Source organism: Nicotiana attenuata, unplaced genomic scaffold (genome assembly GCF_001879085.1).
Source record: "Nicotiana attenuata strain UT unplaced genomic scaffold, NIATTr2, whole genome shotgun sequence".
NCBI classification, from domain to species: domain Eukaryota; kingdom Viridiplantae; phylum Streptophyta; class Magnoliopsida; order Solanales; family Solanaceae; genus Nicotiana; species Nicotiana attenuata.
The window spans coordinates 61,044-79,053 of NW_017672832.1; the positions used below are offsets into that span (position 1 = coordinate 61,044).

Below are 18,010 nucleotides of genomic sequence, written 5' to 3' on the forward strand. Positions count from 1 at the left end.
GTACATGTTTGTTGTCAAGTTCATTATTTCTTACGTATGTTAGTGTCACCATATATATATATATATATATATATATATATAATAGACTAAGTCAAAAATTAAAAATTGATCTTCCATTGTATAAAGGTTAATTTTGAAGAAAAATATGCCGATCATGCTACTGAAAAACTTAGATACGCCGAATAACTTATGTAATAGCACACGGATGGTATATAGAAGTTTTGACAATAACGTCATACATGCAAAAATTATGATACTGGTCAATGTGCTTTTAAGTATATTCTTATCACTGAATTCAACTTTTGTCTTCCGAACCTAAGAAATATCCTTTTAAATTTGTGTGAAAATAATTTTCAGTATGTTTATGTTTTGTAAATATAATAAATAAAGCAGAAGGACAAACATCCTAAATATTGGACTATATTTACCGCAGGCACTCATCAGTCAGCTCGGCCCCTTTCCTATTTCGCTTATGTTTCTTGCACGAACAACAGTATGTTGCACTTTTAAGAGGGATATCAAGATTGGCAACAAGAGTTCTGGTTAAGGCAGAGCAACCAAAACATTAGGAGGAAACATATACGGAAAAAAAAATTATCCACAAAGAAGTATTCGTTAAGATGTCATAACATTAAATACTTTTAAACTATAATACATAATTATCTAACTAACATGAGAAAATTGATTATTTGTAGTTTTGATGATGTTGTTTTATTTTAAATTCATGTATTATACTAATGTAATAATATTTTTCGATATTTTGATGATTGTTGTGTTATTAAACATAAAATTTCTCTCATTAATTAAATTTTATTATTCCTTCATATAAATAAATATTTAAATTATCACGTGCCATTATTAACGTGCAATGGACGTTCATAAATACTAGTATATAAAAAATATATATATAGTGACTTTGCCAAAGTTAACAGGTCCCTGTGACCCCTACCTAACCTAGGCCCGCCCCTAGGGTCAGATGATTCTCTCTCTTTCAAAACGGAACTAAAACAGAAATAAATGTCAAGGACCAAATGGCAATAAAATAAAGTTAAAGGAGGATATTGTATTTATTAATAGTTTGGGGGCCACCCTTCCCTCTGATGTGCCTCTAGATCTTTTACGAGCTCCTATTTCCCATTTCATGAAAAAAGAGTGAGGCGCATTCTCAAGAACTCCCTGAGCTTTGCAATGGTCTCGCTGCTGCACCCGCAGGAAACCGTGCTATAAAGTAAAATATTCCACCTTCCTATCTCTCTCTGCTACTACCATGGACCTTCTCCTTCCGATTTCAGTGCGATTTTCTGCATTTTCACGCGGTTCACTGTGTGCTCTTTCTCCGACAAATCCCTTCAATTCTCGTTCTTTTCCACACCAGAGAATTAGAATCAAGTTGAAATGCAGCCCCGAGCCTATGCGAGCGGAAACGAACTCGAATTTCGACAGCAGAGACAGTAACAATTATGAAAGGAATCGTGAAAATGATATGCAGGGAGAAGGGTTAAAAAATGTGTGGGAAGAGACTGAGTTTGTGGAGGTATTTGGGATTGGAAGCAGGAAAGACGCTCTGCTTGCCTTCTGCTTGGCTTCACCTTGTCTTTCCCCGGCTTTAAGATTTTGGTATATTTTCTGATTTTTTTGTTTGTTTGATGACTGTGCTTTCGCGTTTATCATGTTAATTTGACTTTTATTAGTGATTCTGGTAGTAAATATTGAAAAAATGGTTGAAAGGTTAGTTTGATGGAGAAATATCCAATCAAAATTTAAAAGTTGAATAATTTATGGAATTTTGATTCTTGATAAATAAATGTCTTAGCTCCTTGATGTAATTTGTCACATGTATGCTATTATAGATTTCATTAGCTTGATACCAAACTGAAGAGTTTTCTAAAGGGGAGGATGCTCTTTTGTGTTGTGCAGCACTATCTTTGTACTTAGGTTTTTTCTTAAAAAAAGAAGACTAGAAAAAGTAACGGTGCTGCGTTTTCCAATCATCCAGCCATTGTGATGAATAATAGATTGTTGGAAAGATAACTGAAAATATTAACAATGTTCATTTATAAGCATACACATGTGGAGCTTGATTTGTGGAATGCATTGTCCTAAGAAACTATTTTAGCAGTCTGAAAGTTGGATTAAACAAGCCTTTCTCTACAAGGGAGCATGAACAACATAATTTAAATGACAAACTAGCAAGTCAGGTACGAAAAAGAAGAAGAGAAAGAGCAGCCTTTTTTAAATCCCTTTTTTCCGGTAATCAGTATTCAGTTCGATAAACATCCTCAGTTTCAATTTGTAAAACTTTCTCGTTCGTAATGTCTATTTTCCGATCAACCCTTTATTGAGTTAATCTAATTCAATAACTGAGTAACTTCAGCCTTGTTTACATCGACTAGAAAGGTGATTGGATTGAGGTTGACTTGATATATATGGGGAGAAATATGGGAAGAAACTTGCTATTTGTGCCGGGAGTAAAAGTGAGTTGGTGGAGTTGAGTGAAAGTTTGTTTGAGATTGTGGAAAGAAGAATGAAATTTGAGAGTATAATCGTCTTAGACAGGAATAATGCGCTTGCCGTATGTCACCGCATGAAGATTGCTTCAGATCTTAAAGGTAAGGTGAGTAAGAGCTGGAAGCACAAGAGCCAGTTATACCTATACCATTTTTTCGAGAATTTCAACTTGTCTGCCACATATATGAGAGGCAGCTATAAAAGGGGATGGTAGATCATCCATCATGATGCCAGAAATCAGGTAGAATGAAGGTTGGATGGAGATTGCTTCAAAGATTTATAAGGGATAGTATGGTTAGCAACAATAAGGGTAGTTTTATGCGGGTAGCTCATATCAACCCTTGACCAAGTGATGAAGTCAGAGTGTTAGATGAAAAGAATTTGGATTTCAGTCAATTCAAAGTTGAAGATTGCTCTCTTAAGAGTAGGGTGGAGATTGTCCACTGTTGCCTGATTGGCAGTTTTGAAGAAGGTTCCATTCCTCCCATCGGTTTGGAGTTACAGAGATGGGCAGAGAGAAAATGAATTTTGATTCTTGAAACATACATGTCAGCTCTCCGGTGTAATTAAGAGGATGCTATGATAGATTTCATTGGTAGATACCAAATTGAAGAGTTTTCTTAAATGGGAGGATGCTCTTTGTTCTGTCCAACACTATATTAGTACTTGGCTTTTGCTTTCCTATTTTTTCTTACAGAAAAAGAGGACTTGGATAAGTAACATTGTTGTCTTTTCTAAGCATCCAGCCATTGTGATGAGTAGCAAATTGTTGAAATAAGGGGAATATATATATATATATATATATATATATATATATATATATATATATATATATATAGTATAGTAATAATAATAATATAAGAAGTTCTGCAACAAGTTTAATATTTCCAACTAGTCGTATCACCTATATGGATCTTTTTCTTCCATTGTGTCCTATCTTTAGCTAAGTTTGCATTGATTCCGAGGAATTGTAGGTCTTTCGAGATAACTTCCTTCCATGAGAAATGATGAGGACATTATCGGTTGATGAAAGGCTTGCACTAATATCGGTGTAAAAAGTGTCTATAATATAGCTCAATTTGAACTATCCACAGGACGTCACAAGTTTGGAACTATATGTACAACAAGCTATTTTCTCCTGACACCAAAGGTACAAGTGGAATAAGAAGGTTCTCTTAATACCTAAGTCAAATTAATAATAATTGAAGCTTTGGGGCAGCTATCATATGGATAAGTTAGGAGTCAAGAGAATTTGGGAATATTTAGGAGTCTTTGTTGAATGAGGAGAGCAAAAGAATTTAGTTTAGACCATTGATATAAGTTGGATACTTCTTGCTATGAAGCTATTGATCAAGTAGGAGAGGAATACATAGAATAAGGATCTGGAACTGAAGCGTGGGAATGGCTGATATCTCATCTTTATTTTTTCCCTTCTCGTGAAATTAGATGATTCGTATCTTCTGATGCTTCAATTATCTTTCATCTTAATTTTTTTCCTTTTTCCCTAATTTAGATGAATCTTATCTTCTGATGCTTCAATAATCTGCGTTTTGGCTTCATTTTTGTCCTAGAACATAATACGTTGTCAAAGCTACTTGCAGAAACATAATCATGCAATATTAATTTCTGAAAATGTCACCAACATTCTTGCGATTGCATGTGCAGGAATATTCTCATGAAAGACTCACAAAAGGTGCTATTACAAGAGAAATTGCCTACAGAAGGTGAAATGTTTTGTTTTCTTTCCTTTTTTCCCCTCTTTCTTCTCCTTCTTTCCGTCTTTCATCTTCTTACTTAAAGTAGTACTCCCTCTATTCCAGTTTATGTGAACCTATTTCCTTTTTGGTCCGTTCCAAAAAGAATGACCTCTTTCTAAATTTGAAAACAATTTAGCTTAAACTTCCAACTTTACCCTTAAAGAGAAGCATTTATAACCACACAAATACTCTAGACCCCTTTTTGACTTGTTTAGGACCACAAATTCTAAAAGTCTTTATTTTTTCTTAAATTCCGTGCCCAGTCAAACCAGTTCACATAAATTGGAACGGAGGGAGTAGTAACTATTTTCAGTCCTATTGGTTTGGAAGTTGAACGGGGTTAGGTGGTAGTTTTATGTCACAACAGTTCTTGTGTCTTGAAAGAAGGAAATTACAAGTCACGACCCTACTGCTCCGGTCGAGTTATATACTTGTTTTGAAACTTTGCAGAACAGTTTCCAAAGTGGTTTATACAAGTCTTGCCTCAAAGTTTTGGGTTGGATGCTCAAGGTCTTCCACATGGTATTAGAACTAAATTCTAGTAAGCTCGTTTGCACACTTGTAAGTCCGAATTAAAGTAACATGTGAACCCAAATATGTGAACTCCAAAATCTCGTTACACGTGTAGGAAGGTATTGAGTTATATAGTTGTCCCACATAGGTTGTTTAAGAGCTTACAGAAGAGTTTATAAAGGTCTTAGGTGACCTTGCCTATTGTATTAAGGTTTTAGATACATATACTTTTATAGCTTCACTTTTAAGAATAGAGGTATCAAATGGGCGGGTTGGGTCAAAGTTGGACGGGTAAAATGGGTTGAATTAATGAATGAGATTTTCCAAAGGTAGTTTGGGTCAAGATGAGTCAAATAATGCAGTAAACCCATCCAAATTAACCTAACCTCGAGTTTTTTCCTCCTTTTTTGTCCATTTTTTACTATACATTATTTTGTTTGGTTTCTACTAGAAGATTTTATTCTCTCCTGAGTTAATAAATATCCCATGCAATGAGAGAATTAACAACTAAATACACTTTTAAGTTGAATGCAACACATTACAAAGTTACAAAGTATAGGTGCTTAAAGGTTTAGTCTACTTTTGATGGAAAGAAACTTCAGTCTACTTTTATAAAGTATAGGTGCTTACAGTATCTTTGTACTGATGGTGACATGGTTCAAGAATAACATGCTGGAAAACTTAGCTTTCTTTTGGAATTTTTGGAGGAGATGATGCTGTAACTGTCTATATGTGAACTTGGTCTCCCCCTTTCTACTGTTGTACTACCTTCTTGTTACTAAACATTTATAAAATACCTTATAAAAAATAACAAATACAAATCACTTCGAGCAATTATTAAACCAATCTTTCGTCCAACTTAAAGCTTCAGTTGTATCCATTAAAATTGGGTATAACAGCAAAATTCAATCAACAGCGTATCAGCTCTTAAAGTAGAAAAAGAAAGGAAAACCAAACACCAGGCAGCGATGCCAAATTAACAGAAGCCCTGATTAATGGATGTTCACAACGGGAAAATCCTAGATTCCATCAAGTGCAAATCTGTATGGACCGTGGACCACAAGTTACTTTGTTTCAAGTAACAAAATATGGACTACAAGTTAGTTTCACAGCCAAAATATATTCCTGTCGCTCTCAGGGCGGAAAAAGGCAGCATAGGACCCACCTTGGCTGTAGCAGCAGCAACATAACACTGCTGAAGCAAGACGAGAAACAGAGATTTTCAGTTGGAAGACTTTGAACGCAGAATTCTTGTATCAACGATTGTTGATTTGGTCATCCAACTTGGCTGTAGCAGCAGCAACATGACACTGCTGAAGCAAGACGAGAAACAGAGATTTTCAGTTGGAAGACTTTGAACGCAGAATTCTTGTATCAACGATTGTTGATTTGGTCATCCAACTTGACCCAAAATACCCAGTGTTTGAAACGGGTTGATTCGGGCATAGCCTAAAGTAATGGTGAATGGATCTAATATTTGTCCAACTTATTTAAACTTGGACGTTTGGCAACAACAACAACAACAAACCCAGTATAATCTCACAAATCGGGATCTGGGAAGGGTAGTGTGTACGCAACCTTACTCCTACCTTGTGCAGGTGGAGAGGCTGTTTCCGGTAGAGGGTAGGTTACTATATTTAGGTGAAAATTGGCACCCCTATGAAGATCCTTAAATTTAAAATAGACTTTCTGTATTAACCAACATTGCTTGTTAGTTGGGCATCATTCAGTTAGCTTATATTGATCAGTGTTTTCACTTGAAATTTCTCAATCCAGGAGAGTGATATAACGCGTATACTGGTTAAGCTTTTGCATCCGAACTGGATGGTTTTTCCAGAAATCAACTAGCTGTGCAATCGTAAGTGTCATTTGCAGTAAGTAAGAAAAGAGATACTAGAATCAGTAATAGTGCAGGAGTTGAGTGCATTGGGTTTAGTACTGAAAAATGCTCTTTATTGGGAAATGTGCCAGGATCACTCTCTCTCCCACCCTATCTCTAAACTCCGACGATGTCTTTCCTAAATTTGCCAAACTATGGATCGAGGGCTCACTTTCTATTCTAGTGGCAAAACTTTTGAATTAATTAGTATCAAAGAGGAAGCTAAGGGATGGTATATTTTTACTGAACGTAGCAGAAGATTTTCAAGCAAGATTAAAATAGATGACAGCAACCTCCGATGGGTGTGCGAAGCTTTGATCCAAGCTTCTCTTCAGACCGGCAACAGCTGCAAAAGATGGGGCAGGAAGGTACAAACATACACTTTTCGGGTGGTCCAAAATTTTAACAGTTATGGTCGGTTCGTTAGAATTGAAGCTATCATAGGGGCTAACAAATCTGCAATCATTATCCCGGAAGGCAATTACAATAAAGGATGGGGGGACATAGCAGGGATGATACAAGGTTATCTGGGAACATATGTAGACCCAAGATTTCATCTCTATGCTGATCAATCAAGGTCTTACAAGGAAGCTGCCAATATATCACATTGGCCAACTAATACCGATGCTGGGCAGGGAGCACTCCAGGAAGAGCTGGGAAATGAAAACTTCCTTTCAAAATGTCTCATAGGTCAGTTCAATGACCCGTTTAGCTTGAGCCCAAAGGCAGAAGTGATTCAGAAATGGTTCACAAGCAGATGGCAAGTCAAAGCGGGTCTCAAGATCACTTCCATCGAGCACAACCAGTTCCTTTTTGAGTTCCCTTCCAGATTCGAAGCTAACAGAGTCAAAGCTGGTGATTGGTTCTGGAATGGAAGAAGATTGACCTTGAAATGGTGGTCTCCGGTGGCCGGAGCAGATATGAAATCTGCAAAATCGGAGCATCGATGGGTGAAAGCTTTTGGAATTCCTATCCACGCATGGACGGCAGGCACTTTCAAGTTCATCGGAGACAAGTGTGGAGGCGTTGTCGATATTGACGATGACACTAAACATAGAGTCCACTTTTTTTGGGCCCGTATCTGTGTGGTTAATCAAAGAGAAGAATTACCAAGAAATCTGGAGTTGATTACGAAAGACTGGACTTTGAAATCTCATTACTAGAGGATGCTCATACAAAAATCAGACCCGCCGGAAAATGCTTTTCTGATGAAGCAAGGGAGAAGATGGCAGGAGTGGGTACCTCGAACCTTGCATCAGGCACAGTATCACATGTAGAAGGACAGATTGGCAGGAACCTTGCATCAGGCACAGTCTCACATGCAGAAGGACAGGTTGGCAGCTTTAATTTGAATGCTGGTTCATTTGTTAAACCAGTGAGTAAAGGACCACCCAGGTATATTGGTCTCTGATAAAAAGGGTAAAGGGCTTTCCAATCCATCACAAAACTTGGGCCGAGGAGCAGATCAGGAATATTACAAAAAAGGCCCAATTAATAAGAAGACCACATCAAGGAAGTCAAAGGAGTCAAAGCTTTTTAATGAGAAAATAGTATGGAGGGTAACTGGGCTTAAACCCGACCCAAATGCTTTAAAATTAAAAGAACTGGCAGCTGAACCCTCATTATTCTCGAAGGAGCAAAACACGACACAATCTTGCCCCATGGCTTTGGCAAACCAGAGTTGAGAAAACTCCCCTTCAGACGCAGATGATGAAGGGATCCCAGAAGAGAGAGTCCACAGGCCACTTCGCATACACTCACCAACAATGGATTTGGTTCCAGCAACTAGCTCAGACACAGACTTTTCTTCTCAGGCAGTATGTGAAGCTCTTCCACTGACATGGTATGAGGGAGGTCCTAACGCACAACTAATTGATACTCCATCCTTAATCGAGACTTCAAAATGGACCAAACTCACCATGGTCAAGGCATGCAAGGCCTTTGGGGTCAATGCGACAGGGCTCGAGCATGATCTTCTGAATATAATTCTAAGGATGGAGCAACGAAGACTCCAACAATAGGAATCAAAACAAAAGGCAAGGAAGGAGAAGAGGAATAGAGGAGAGGGGGAAAGGAAAAGATTAGCATGTGGGATTAATTATGACAGAAGAGGGCAGCAGGTTAAGGGGTTGAGGGGTAGGCAATACCATTCATGTTTGGGATGAAGCTAAAAATCTTGAGTTGGAATGTGCGGGGTTTGAATGAGGATTGGAAAAGAAGCACTATTAAATCTCTCGTTCAGAAGTGGAGGGTGGATATTTTGTGTTTGCAGGAGACTAAGGTAGAAGATTGCTCTACTAGAATGATTCAACAATTATGGGGGAATACATGGGCTGATTGGGTGGAGTTAAAAGCTAGTGGTACCAGGGGAGGGATAGTGGTGATTTGGGACAAAAGAAAGTGGGTCAAATTAGATGCACACCGGGGGTCTTATTCCATCTCCTGTATGTTAGAAAGCACCACAGAAGTGTTCAGATGGTGCTTTACAGGAATCTATGGACCACACAACAATCCAGAGAGAGAAGTAATGTGGAGTGAGATTGCAGGAATAAGGGGACTTTGGGAAGATCACTGGGTAGTGGGAGGTGACTTCAATGTTGTTAGGTTTGAGAGTGAGAGGCTGAATTGTACTAGAAGATCAAAGGCAATGAAGTTGTTCTCTGATGTTATTCAGGACCTAGATGTTATTGATTTACCTTTACAGGGGGCTCAATATACCTGGTCTAAAGGAGACAATTGTTTGCAGGCTTCGAGAATTGACAGGTTCCTTATCTCCAATGATTGGAATGACTCTTTTAATGCTGTGAGACAGATTGCCTTGCCTAAGGTAATTTCAGATCATAGACCAATTATTTTGGAGAGTGGTGACTGGGATGCAACTCCTTCGTTCTTTAAGTTTGAAAACATGTGGCTTCAATCAGAAGGATTTCTAGGCAAACTAAAGAGCTGGTGGCAGAATTACACATTCACCGGTAGTGCTGACTTTATCCTTATGCAAAAGCTAAAAAGCCTAAAGAAGGATATCACTACCTGGAACACGGAAGAGTTTGGGAAGGTGGAAACCAGGAAAAACAGGGCACTAGAGGAACTCATGGCACTAGAACAGGCTGCAGAAGACAGGCAATTGACTTTATCTGAGGCTAACCAAATCGTTAGTATAAGAATAGAACTACAACAGTTAGCCAAAGCAGAAGAAATTTCTTGGAGGCAGAAATCAAGGTGTCTTTGGCTTAAGGAAGGGGACAGAAACACCAAGTACTTCCAGAAGATTGCCAACTGTCATAGAAGAAGCAATTGCATAGACAAACTCATGGTCAGGGATGAGATCGTAGAAGATAAGGAGCAGATAAAGCTAGAGACGCTGGATTTTTTTGAAAACTTGTACACTGAGCAGGAAAGTTGGAGGCCATCTGCTAATTTTGAAGGAATTGCAACCATTACAGAAGAAGAAAAGGAGGGGCTGGAGGCATCTTTCAATGAGGAGGAGGTTCTTGCAGTTATTAACTCCAGTGCTCCTGACAAAGCACCAGGGCCTGACGGGTACACAATGGCTTTCTACCAGCACTCATGGGAGTTCATTAAACATGACATACTTTCAGCTATGAGTTACTATCACCAGCATTGTTGGATGGTTAGGTCATGTAATGCATCCTTCATTGCGCTTATTCCTAAAAATAAAGGGGCAATGGAGCTAAGGGACTATAGACCAATTAGTCTAATTGGCAGTGTGTACAAGATCATAGCTAAAGTCCTAGCTGAAAGGTTGAAGAAAGTAATGGGAAAATTGGTCTCAAATCAACAAAATGCATTCATCCAAGGAAGGCAAATTACAGATGCTTCGTTGATAGCAAACGAGGTCCTTGATTGGCAGTTAAAGCAAGGGGATGCAGGGATTCTATGTAAGCTGGACATAGAAAAAGCCTTTGATCAACTTAACTGGTCCTACCTCATTTCCATTCTCAGGCAAATGGGATTTGGGGAAAGATGGTTAAAATGGATCAAGTTCAATATCTCCACTGTGAAGTACTCCATTCTAATCAATAGGAGCCCAGTTGGTTTTTTCTCTCCACAGAGGGGATTGAGACAGGAGACCCACTCTCACCATTCCTATTCATATTAGCAATGGAAGGATTTAGTAGGATGTTGGATAAAGCTAAGCAGCTGCAATGGTTGAAAGGTTTTGATGTTGGGAGAGGAAGCACGGTCAATATTTCCCATCTGTTCTATGCAGATGACACTTTGATTTTCTGTGGGGCAGACAGAAGTCAAGTGCTCTATCTAAATCTAACCCTTCTTATATTTGAAGCTATTTCAGGTCTTCACATTAACATGCTCAAAAGTGTAATCTACCCTGTTAATGAGGTGCATAATTTAGAAGACTTGGCTGGAATTTTAGGCTGCAAGACTGGATGTTTACCAACTTCTTACCTGGGACTTCCACTAGGGGCAAAGTTCAGGTCAGAAGCTATATAGAGTGGGGTCATTGAGAAATTTGAAAAGAAACTTGCTTCTTGGCAGCTGCAGTATTTGTCTATGGGTGGTAGACTAACTCTAATCAGTAGTGTCCTAGACAACATCCCAACCTATTAGATGTCACTCTTTCCAATGCCTAGTAAGGTCCTGAAGCAGCTTGACAAGATCAGAAGGAACTTTCTATGGGAAGGGACTAAAGATGGTCACAAGTTTCACCTAGTAAAGTGATCTAAAGTTATCTTACCAAAGCACCAAGGTGGACTAGGGGTCAGGGATTTAGCTTTGCACAACAAATGCTTATTGATGAAATGGCTTTGGAGATATAAACAGGAGGAGCAGAGCCTATGGAAAAAAGTTGTCAAGGCCAAGCATGGAACCCAAAGCCACTGGTGCACCAAGCTATCTAGAGCACCACATGGAGTTGGAGTTTGGAAGAGCATCTGCAAACTCTGGCAGGAATTCTCACAAAACCAGCACTTCGCAGTTGGAGATGGACATCAAATAAAATTCTGGAAGGAAAAATGGCTAGGCAACACCACCCTAAGGAATGACTACCCTGCTCTCTTTCAAATGGTTAGCGATCCAGACTCAACAGTTCATCAGTGCAGAGAAGGCAACTCATGGAACATAACATTTAGAAGGAATTTGCAAGATTGGGAATATGAGGATCTGCTCAGACTCCTTTCCTCACTCAACAATTTCTCAAGCAACACTCTAGTACCTGACCAGTTCAAATGGGGTAGTGCAGATGCAGGAAAGTACTCGGTCAAAGCAGCCTACAAGCTAGCAGGAACTCACAATGTAATAACTAACCATTGGCCTTGGAAGCTAATATGGAAAATCAAGTTGCCACCCAAAGTCATCTGCTTCAACTGGACTGCACATTATGAGGCTTGTCTGACACAAGACAACTTAGCCAAGAGGAATTTTCAGATTGTGAATAGATGCTACATGTGCCAGAGGGAGGCAGAAAATCACAACCATCTTTTTCTTCAATGCCCTGTTGCAACAGATTTATGGAGTATGTTTATATCACTCTTTGGACTTAGATGGGTCATGCCACATAATATCAGGGATGCTTTTGAGTCTTGGAGTTACTGGAAAGTTGATAGCACCATCAGGAAAGTATGGAAGATGATACCTGCAGCTATTTTTTGGAGCATTTGGAATGAGAGGAACAACAGGTGTTTTGATGGAGTATCAACTTCTCCCCACAAACTCAAGGCTAGATGCCTCATGTATTTGTATAGCTGGGCTTACCTATCCCCTATAGACTCCCCTGATAGTTTTTTGAATTTTGTTAGCTCCCTAGTACTAGTATAAACATTTGTAAGGAGCTAACAATTACTACACTTTTGTAATTTATGCATCTTCTTGATGCCAGTAATGAAACCAATTACTTCATCAAAAAAAAGAAAAAAAAAAGAGATACTGAATACTTTCTCTTATTGATTATGCTGAATAAACATTAGATATTTATGGAGAATTTCCCACCAGTTAAGGTATAAAATCCCACTAAACGAGGCCTAAGAGGATCTTCCTTATCTCAATAGATCTCTTTGTGATGAAATTAATATACATGATAAGGGATCCATATGCAACTGTAAAATTCTTGATATCTTTTAGGATGAATCAATCTCTTAGATTGTCCAACTACTTATCTTTTAGGATGAATCAATCTCTTAGATTGTCCAACTACTGATCTGTCAATATTTTTTATCTTTTGCCTCCTCTTCCATTCCATCTGTTGTGAACATAAGCTTTTCTTCACTGTCGTGTTTTGCAGATGTTTCTTCAAGAATTGTGGAGGTTCCATCAGCGATAAATTGTCCCAAAGCAGTTATACTTGTTTGTACATTCCTCAACTCTTCTGCCTAAGATCTTATTTTATTACCAGTGACCATTGAGTAAAGATACTACCTCATGTTAATCTTATGGAGAACATTGACTTGTATGGGTAACAGAGGGATGTATTCCCTTGCTTTTTCGCTAAGGCAATAATGAATAGAGGACAAGAGTCAGGGAATGCTGAGACAATCATGAATAAGATTGCAGACCAAAACTTTTACCTTATCACAAAAAGAATAAGACTGCAGACCAAGGATAGCTCAGTCCTTAAATAATTTTTGTGTATATATCTGCAGTTTAATATCTAGCACTTTTCCTGCTTCTTGTGAAGTAACTTGAACATCCTTACAGAGGGCTAAAGTATTGTGGTAATAGAATGGCCCTAGAGCAAAAAAACTATGATATGTGTTTGCCGAAAAGATTTTCTAGTTTAGAGTAGACTGCTTAGGCGTCAACATAAGGTTTCTTCATATGAATGAACGTCTAAGAAATCATATCTGGAAATTTGTTCAAAATTGAAGCAAATTAGAAACATAAGAGGTGAAAGAGAGAAGAGGTTGGAGAAAAATATTAGGAATCTTCCCCTGAGTTCTTCCTCAACGTAAATTTTTTCCAGCAGCTGCAACACAAGAAACAGATGTTATCAAATCATAGAACATGTTAAGCAGAGTTAGCAGTGCCTTTTTAAACCTATCTCCATAAGCAGAAGCTGATCTTATATGCTTCACTGCACTTCCTCCTATCTCCATAAGTTAACAAGTGCCTTTCTAAACCTGCATGAATGTTGGTATAATTTATAACTGGTGTATCCAGCCTGGTCAACCCTTCAATTTGAGTTGCTGACAAGCACTTGGATAAGCCAGTACTCCAAGTACCTGCCTACCTGTCACAAGCTACACAATGCCTTTCAAACAATGTTTCAGCCAATAAGCTCCTACACAGATGCAGTTGCTTTTTGAGTGTCTCTACTAATACTGCATGTCCAGGGTCGAAACCTTTCATAAGAAGAAAATTGGATTATTTCTACCTTAAGAGATACTTTCCTGAAGTTTTTTTTGGCTGAAGAGATACAGAAATCTGGTTTCCCTCTGATTTACCTTTGGTTTCAAGTAGAGAATGTTCATCAAATAGTTTGGTAGATAATTCAGACTTGAGTATGTTTGAAATTTGAGAGAGTAATTTGAACTAAACCTTAGCAAAATAAGAACAGAAGAAGTTAGATTTGGCTTCAGTAATGATAATAGTCGAGTGAAACATTTGTCTGGAGTTAAAAATCTCAATGTGGGCTAAGCTCTTTTGGAAAACTATGCCCCTGCTAGCATAAAAGGAAAATGAAATTTTTGAAAAGATCCTTCGTTATCTGGCACTTTCTTTTCCTTTTCTGTTTTCCCAAAAATTTGTGATATTGCTATTAGGACACGACATGAAGGAAATTCTTGTCATTGAACCATTTTCATTGACTTGTCTTATTTGCTGAAGCTTGCAAAAAGTACCTGTAAAAGAATCATTTGCTTTTCGACCATCTAATTTTCAGTTGCTTTGACTATTTTGTTTGTATGTAGTTGCCAAATTTCCTTCTTGCTTCTTTAGGTGGCTAGTGCAGCTTATGGCACCGATCATGTCCCAGCACTTGATATTATAAGAAGATTAAAGTCCAGAAATGGACTAGTTATTGGCATCATTTTGAAGCCTTTCAGCTTTGAAGGACGAAGGCGCTATGATGAGGTATTATACTTCTATTTTGGGAAACCATGCTGCTGAATAAATCTTCTTTTGGAAGGATATTAGGCAAAAAAATACAGCAAAATTAATTCAGGAAGGAAGCAGGAATTGTTTTTACATTTTTACTGTTAGTTCACTCTACAAAATACTAAATGCTACCCAGCCGGTGCAAGCACAAAAGAGGCCTTGGAAGATGATTTGGAAGACTACAGTCCCAACAAAAGTGGCCTGTTTTGGTTGGCTAGTAGCACATGAAGCATGCCTGACTCAAGAAAATTTGATTAGAAGGGGTTGGATAATGTGCGGCAGGTGTTACTTGTGTGAGAAAGCTTGTGAATCCGTGGACCATCTTTTTTTGCATTGTGAATTTACTGGGCAGGTGTGGTCCATGTTCAAGGCTAACTTTGGCATCCTTTGGGCAAGCCCTAAGAAATTTAGGAATATATTAGAGTGTCGGGAACTTGTATGTCCAGAAGCATCCTTAAAGAAGATTTGGAGAGATATTCCTCTTAGCATAGCTTGGACGATATGGAAAGAAAGAAATAATAGGCGTTTTCAAGGCAAGAAGGAGCAGCTGCAATACATGAAATACAGTTGTTTACATTATTTGTACTATTGGAAAGATGGAAATGTTGTTATGAATTTTCATGATATGCTGGACATGCTAGACCGCTTAGGATTTTAATGTTTTTAAGCCAGCAGTATCTCTGTATTTTTACAGTATCAGCTTGATACTGTTTTTAATAAAATCTTCACCTTATCAAAAGAAAAAAAAGAATACTAGCCATTTGGCAATTTTTTGTAGACTAGGCAACATTGCGCTACTCTAAACTAATGAAGATTGCCATGACACCCTTTTTTTATGTCATACCTGTCAAGACTTTGATAAACATATAGGGAACGTTGGTTGTTTAATGTGGTCATGCATCAAAAACTTGAAGGCATAAATGATATGGTGTTCTATATAGTAGGTCATATGATATGGTAGTATAGAGTACACAAGAGCATCTAAGGAGATAAAGGTTTTTGGACCAACCAAATCATCTCTCTGGTCTCTAGTACAGTCTAATTTTTAAGTATGTTTTGGATGAAGAGAAGTAGTGATTTGCTATAGTGACTTAATGAGGAGTAGCTGATTCTATTTTTTTTCTTGTCCCCACCTCTGTGCTTAATGTATCGTGCATTATGTTATCTAATGTGGAGAATTGATCTAAGCTTTCTCATTGTCGTATTAATACAAGGTATAAGATCAAGTATATCATAGACGTGTCATATTTATCAATAGTTATTTTCAAGATAGACCTAGAAATGGATTTAGGCCTAGTTTATTGCATTTTACTCTTCTGTTTTTTTTTAATTCGAAATTGATTTTGGAACCCTTTCAAAATGTTACCAGCTTTGTCTTCTACCAACAACTTTTATGGTTCACCCTACTTACAGGTCACGGATTTGATTGACAAACTTCAAAGGCATGCAACTATCTGTATAGGTCGGTTAAGCTTTGCCTATTACTACCTTAGATCTTACGTATGCTCTTTGTTACTACAATACTCATCCATTAGAAATCTTAATGATCACGTATCTACTGCAGCATTGCTGCCATTACAGGCTATTAAAAGCCTTTGCAGGTATTATCAGCTTTTCTATTAATTGTCCAGCTATTCTGGAAGCGATATTTAATATTTCCTGAATGCATGATATAACGCTTATGTAGATCGCTGAAGCTTTTTGAATCATCACATATAAAAAGGAATATAAGATTGTCAGCGAGTCTGCCTAAGTTCCAGAATTGTGATGTTTGTTTATTTGGCCTTGCAGTTATTGACACTGATGGTCTCCTCAAGAAAGATCTATTAACTCTGGATGAGGCGTTGAAGACTTCATATAATGCTGTGCTGATGGCTGTTAATGTCATTCCAATTCTCATGTCTGTAAGTTTTACTCCTTTTTGATTAGTCTCACAAGTTGTTTTTTCTCTCTTTTCTTTTCTTCATTTTACTGCCTTTCTGGCTCTTGCTTTCTTAGTCCTTATACAACTTTTGATTGATGATTTATCTGATAGCTGTATGTTTTTGCACTTGCAACAATATCAGGACGACCACATAAAGCTTCTAGATGTGATAGATGGTGGTACTAAGGAACTGAGTGGTCCAGAGCTAATAAAAGTAAGAGTTATCAAATCTTATTTTACATAATTAATTTCTATTGCTGATAAAATAGACTCTACTTGGATTGTATTACCTGTTAGTAGTGCATGATAAGTACAATAAGTTCCTATCCTTGGAAATCCGTGATTATATAGAACTGGTAAATTTCTTCCCTCCAGAGGCCACCAAAATTTACACAGTTTTGGTAACTTATAGATCAGAATATTTTTTATGCTCTTTCAACTTTCGAAAGGTTGAAGTTGCTCCTGTTTGGTAGTTCTTAGAAAAGGAGTCAGTTAAATCTAGGGGCAAAACCGCATAATAAAATTGTTATATGGTCCTGGACAATCCTTACCTAATGAGCTAGCTTTTGGGGTTGAGTTAGACCCAAGGTCCATTTCTTACCATGGTATCGGATTCAAACTCTTGTGAGCCCTTTGCACAACCACTTTCGCTCGTCATGTCCTATCGCTACGGGCTTCTCTTTCTCACCTCAAACCTGCTCTGGGTTTCTGTCTCTCAAATTAGCCCGTCGAGACACTCCACTGAAATAGCTCTAGGTCCACTACTTAGCTTGTTGAACCTAATCTGTCTTCATCTACTTCAGGCCCACTCCGATTGAGCCTCCTCTTTCTCTACCCTAAAAAGGCAAAAAAAAAAAAAAAAAAAGAAAAAGAAAAAGAAAAAGAAAAAAACATCTTCAATCTAAAAAGAAAAAAGACTTTTTTTTAGTTCACGTGCAAACCCAATAACCTTGTTGCATGTGTGGGAAGGTTTTAGAGAATACACTTGTCCCTCATTGGTTGTGTAAGGGTATTTAAAGAGGTTTATATAGTCCTGGGCTATTCCACCCATTGCACTAAGATTTTGGATTGGATGTTCAAATTTTTTCACATGGTATTAGAGGTAGACCATTCCTATTCTTGGTTTACCTAATATTGTAACCCTATGTTATGTTGTCCACGGGTTCGAGCCGTGGAAACAGCCTCTTGCAGAAATGCAGGGTAAGGCTGCGTACAATAGACCCTTGTGGTCCGGTCCTTCCTCGGACCCGCGCATAGCGGGAGCTTAGTGCACCGGGCTGCCCTTTATGTTATATTGTCCGCGCTCCAGGTGTCCAGTCATAGATGTGCGTGTGTGTGTGTGTGTGGTTGGGGGGGGGT

At 38.1% G+C, this 18,010-nt stretch overlaps 1 protein-coding gene across 2 annotated transcripts in view; it reads left to right on the top strand.

Moving 5' to 3' along the window:
• Positions 1-1,120: 1,120 nt before the first annotated feature.
• LOC109214636 (protein ACCUMULATION AND REPLICATION OF CHLOROPLASTS 3) overlaps positions 1,121-18,010 on the top strand; it is a 23,917-nt gene continuing 7,027 nt past the window's right edge. The window contains exons 1-8 of one of the 2 annotated variants that reach the window (XM_019378574.1): positions 1,121-1,617; positions 4,174-4,232; positions 4,716-4,787; positions 12,917-12,978; positions 14,569-14,703; positions 16,141-16,189; positions 16,519-16,631; positions 16,794-16,865. In XM_019378574.1, the coding sequence (XP_019234119.1) occupies positions 1,268-1,617; positions 4,174-4,232; positions 4,716-4,787; positions 12,917-12,978; positions 14,569-14,703; positions 16,141-16,189; positions 16,519-16,631; positions 16,794-16,865 (912 nt within the window). In that variant the 5' untranslated portion in view covers positions 1,121-1,267. The remainder of the gene's footprint in view (positions 1,618-4,173; positions 4,233-4,715; positions 4,788-12,916; positions 12,979-14,568; positions 14,704-16,140; positions 16,190-16,518; positions 16,632-16,793; positions 16,866-18,010) is intronic. The other variant, XM_019378575.1, reaches the window with a different exon arrangement.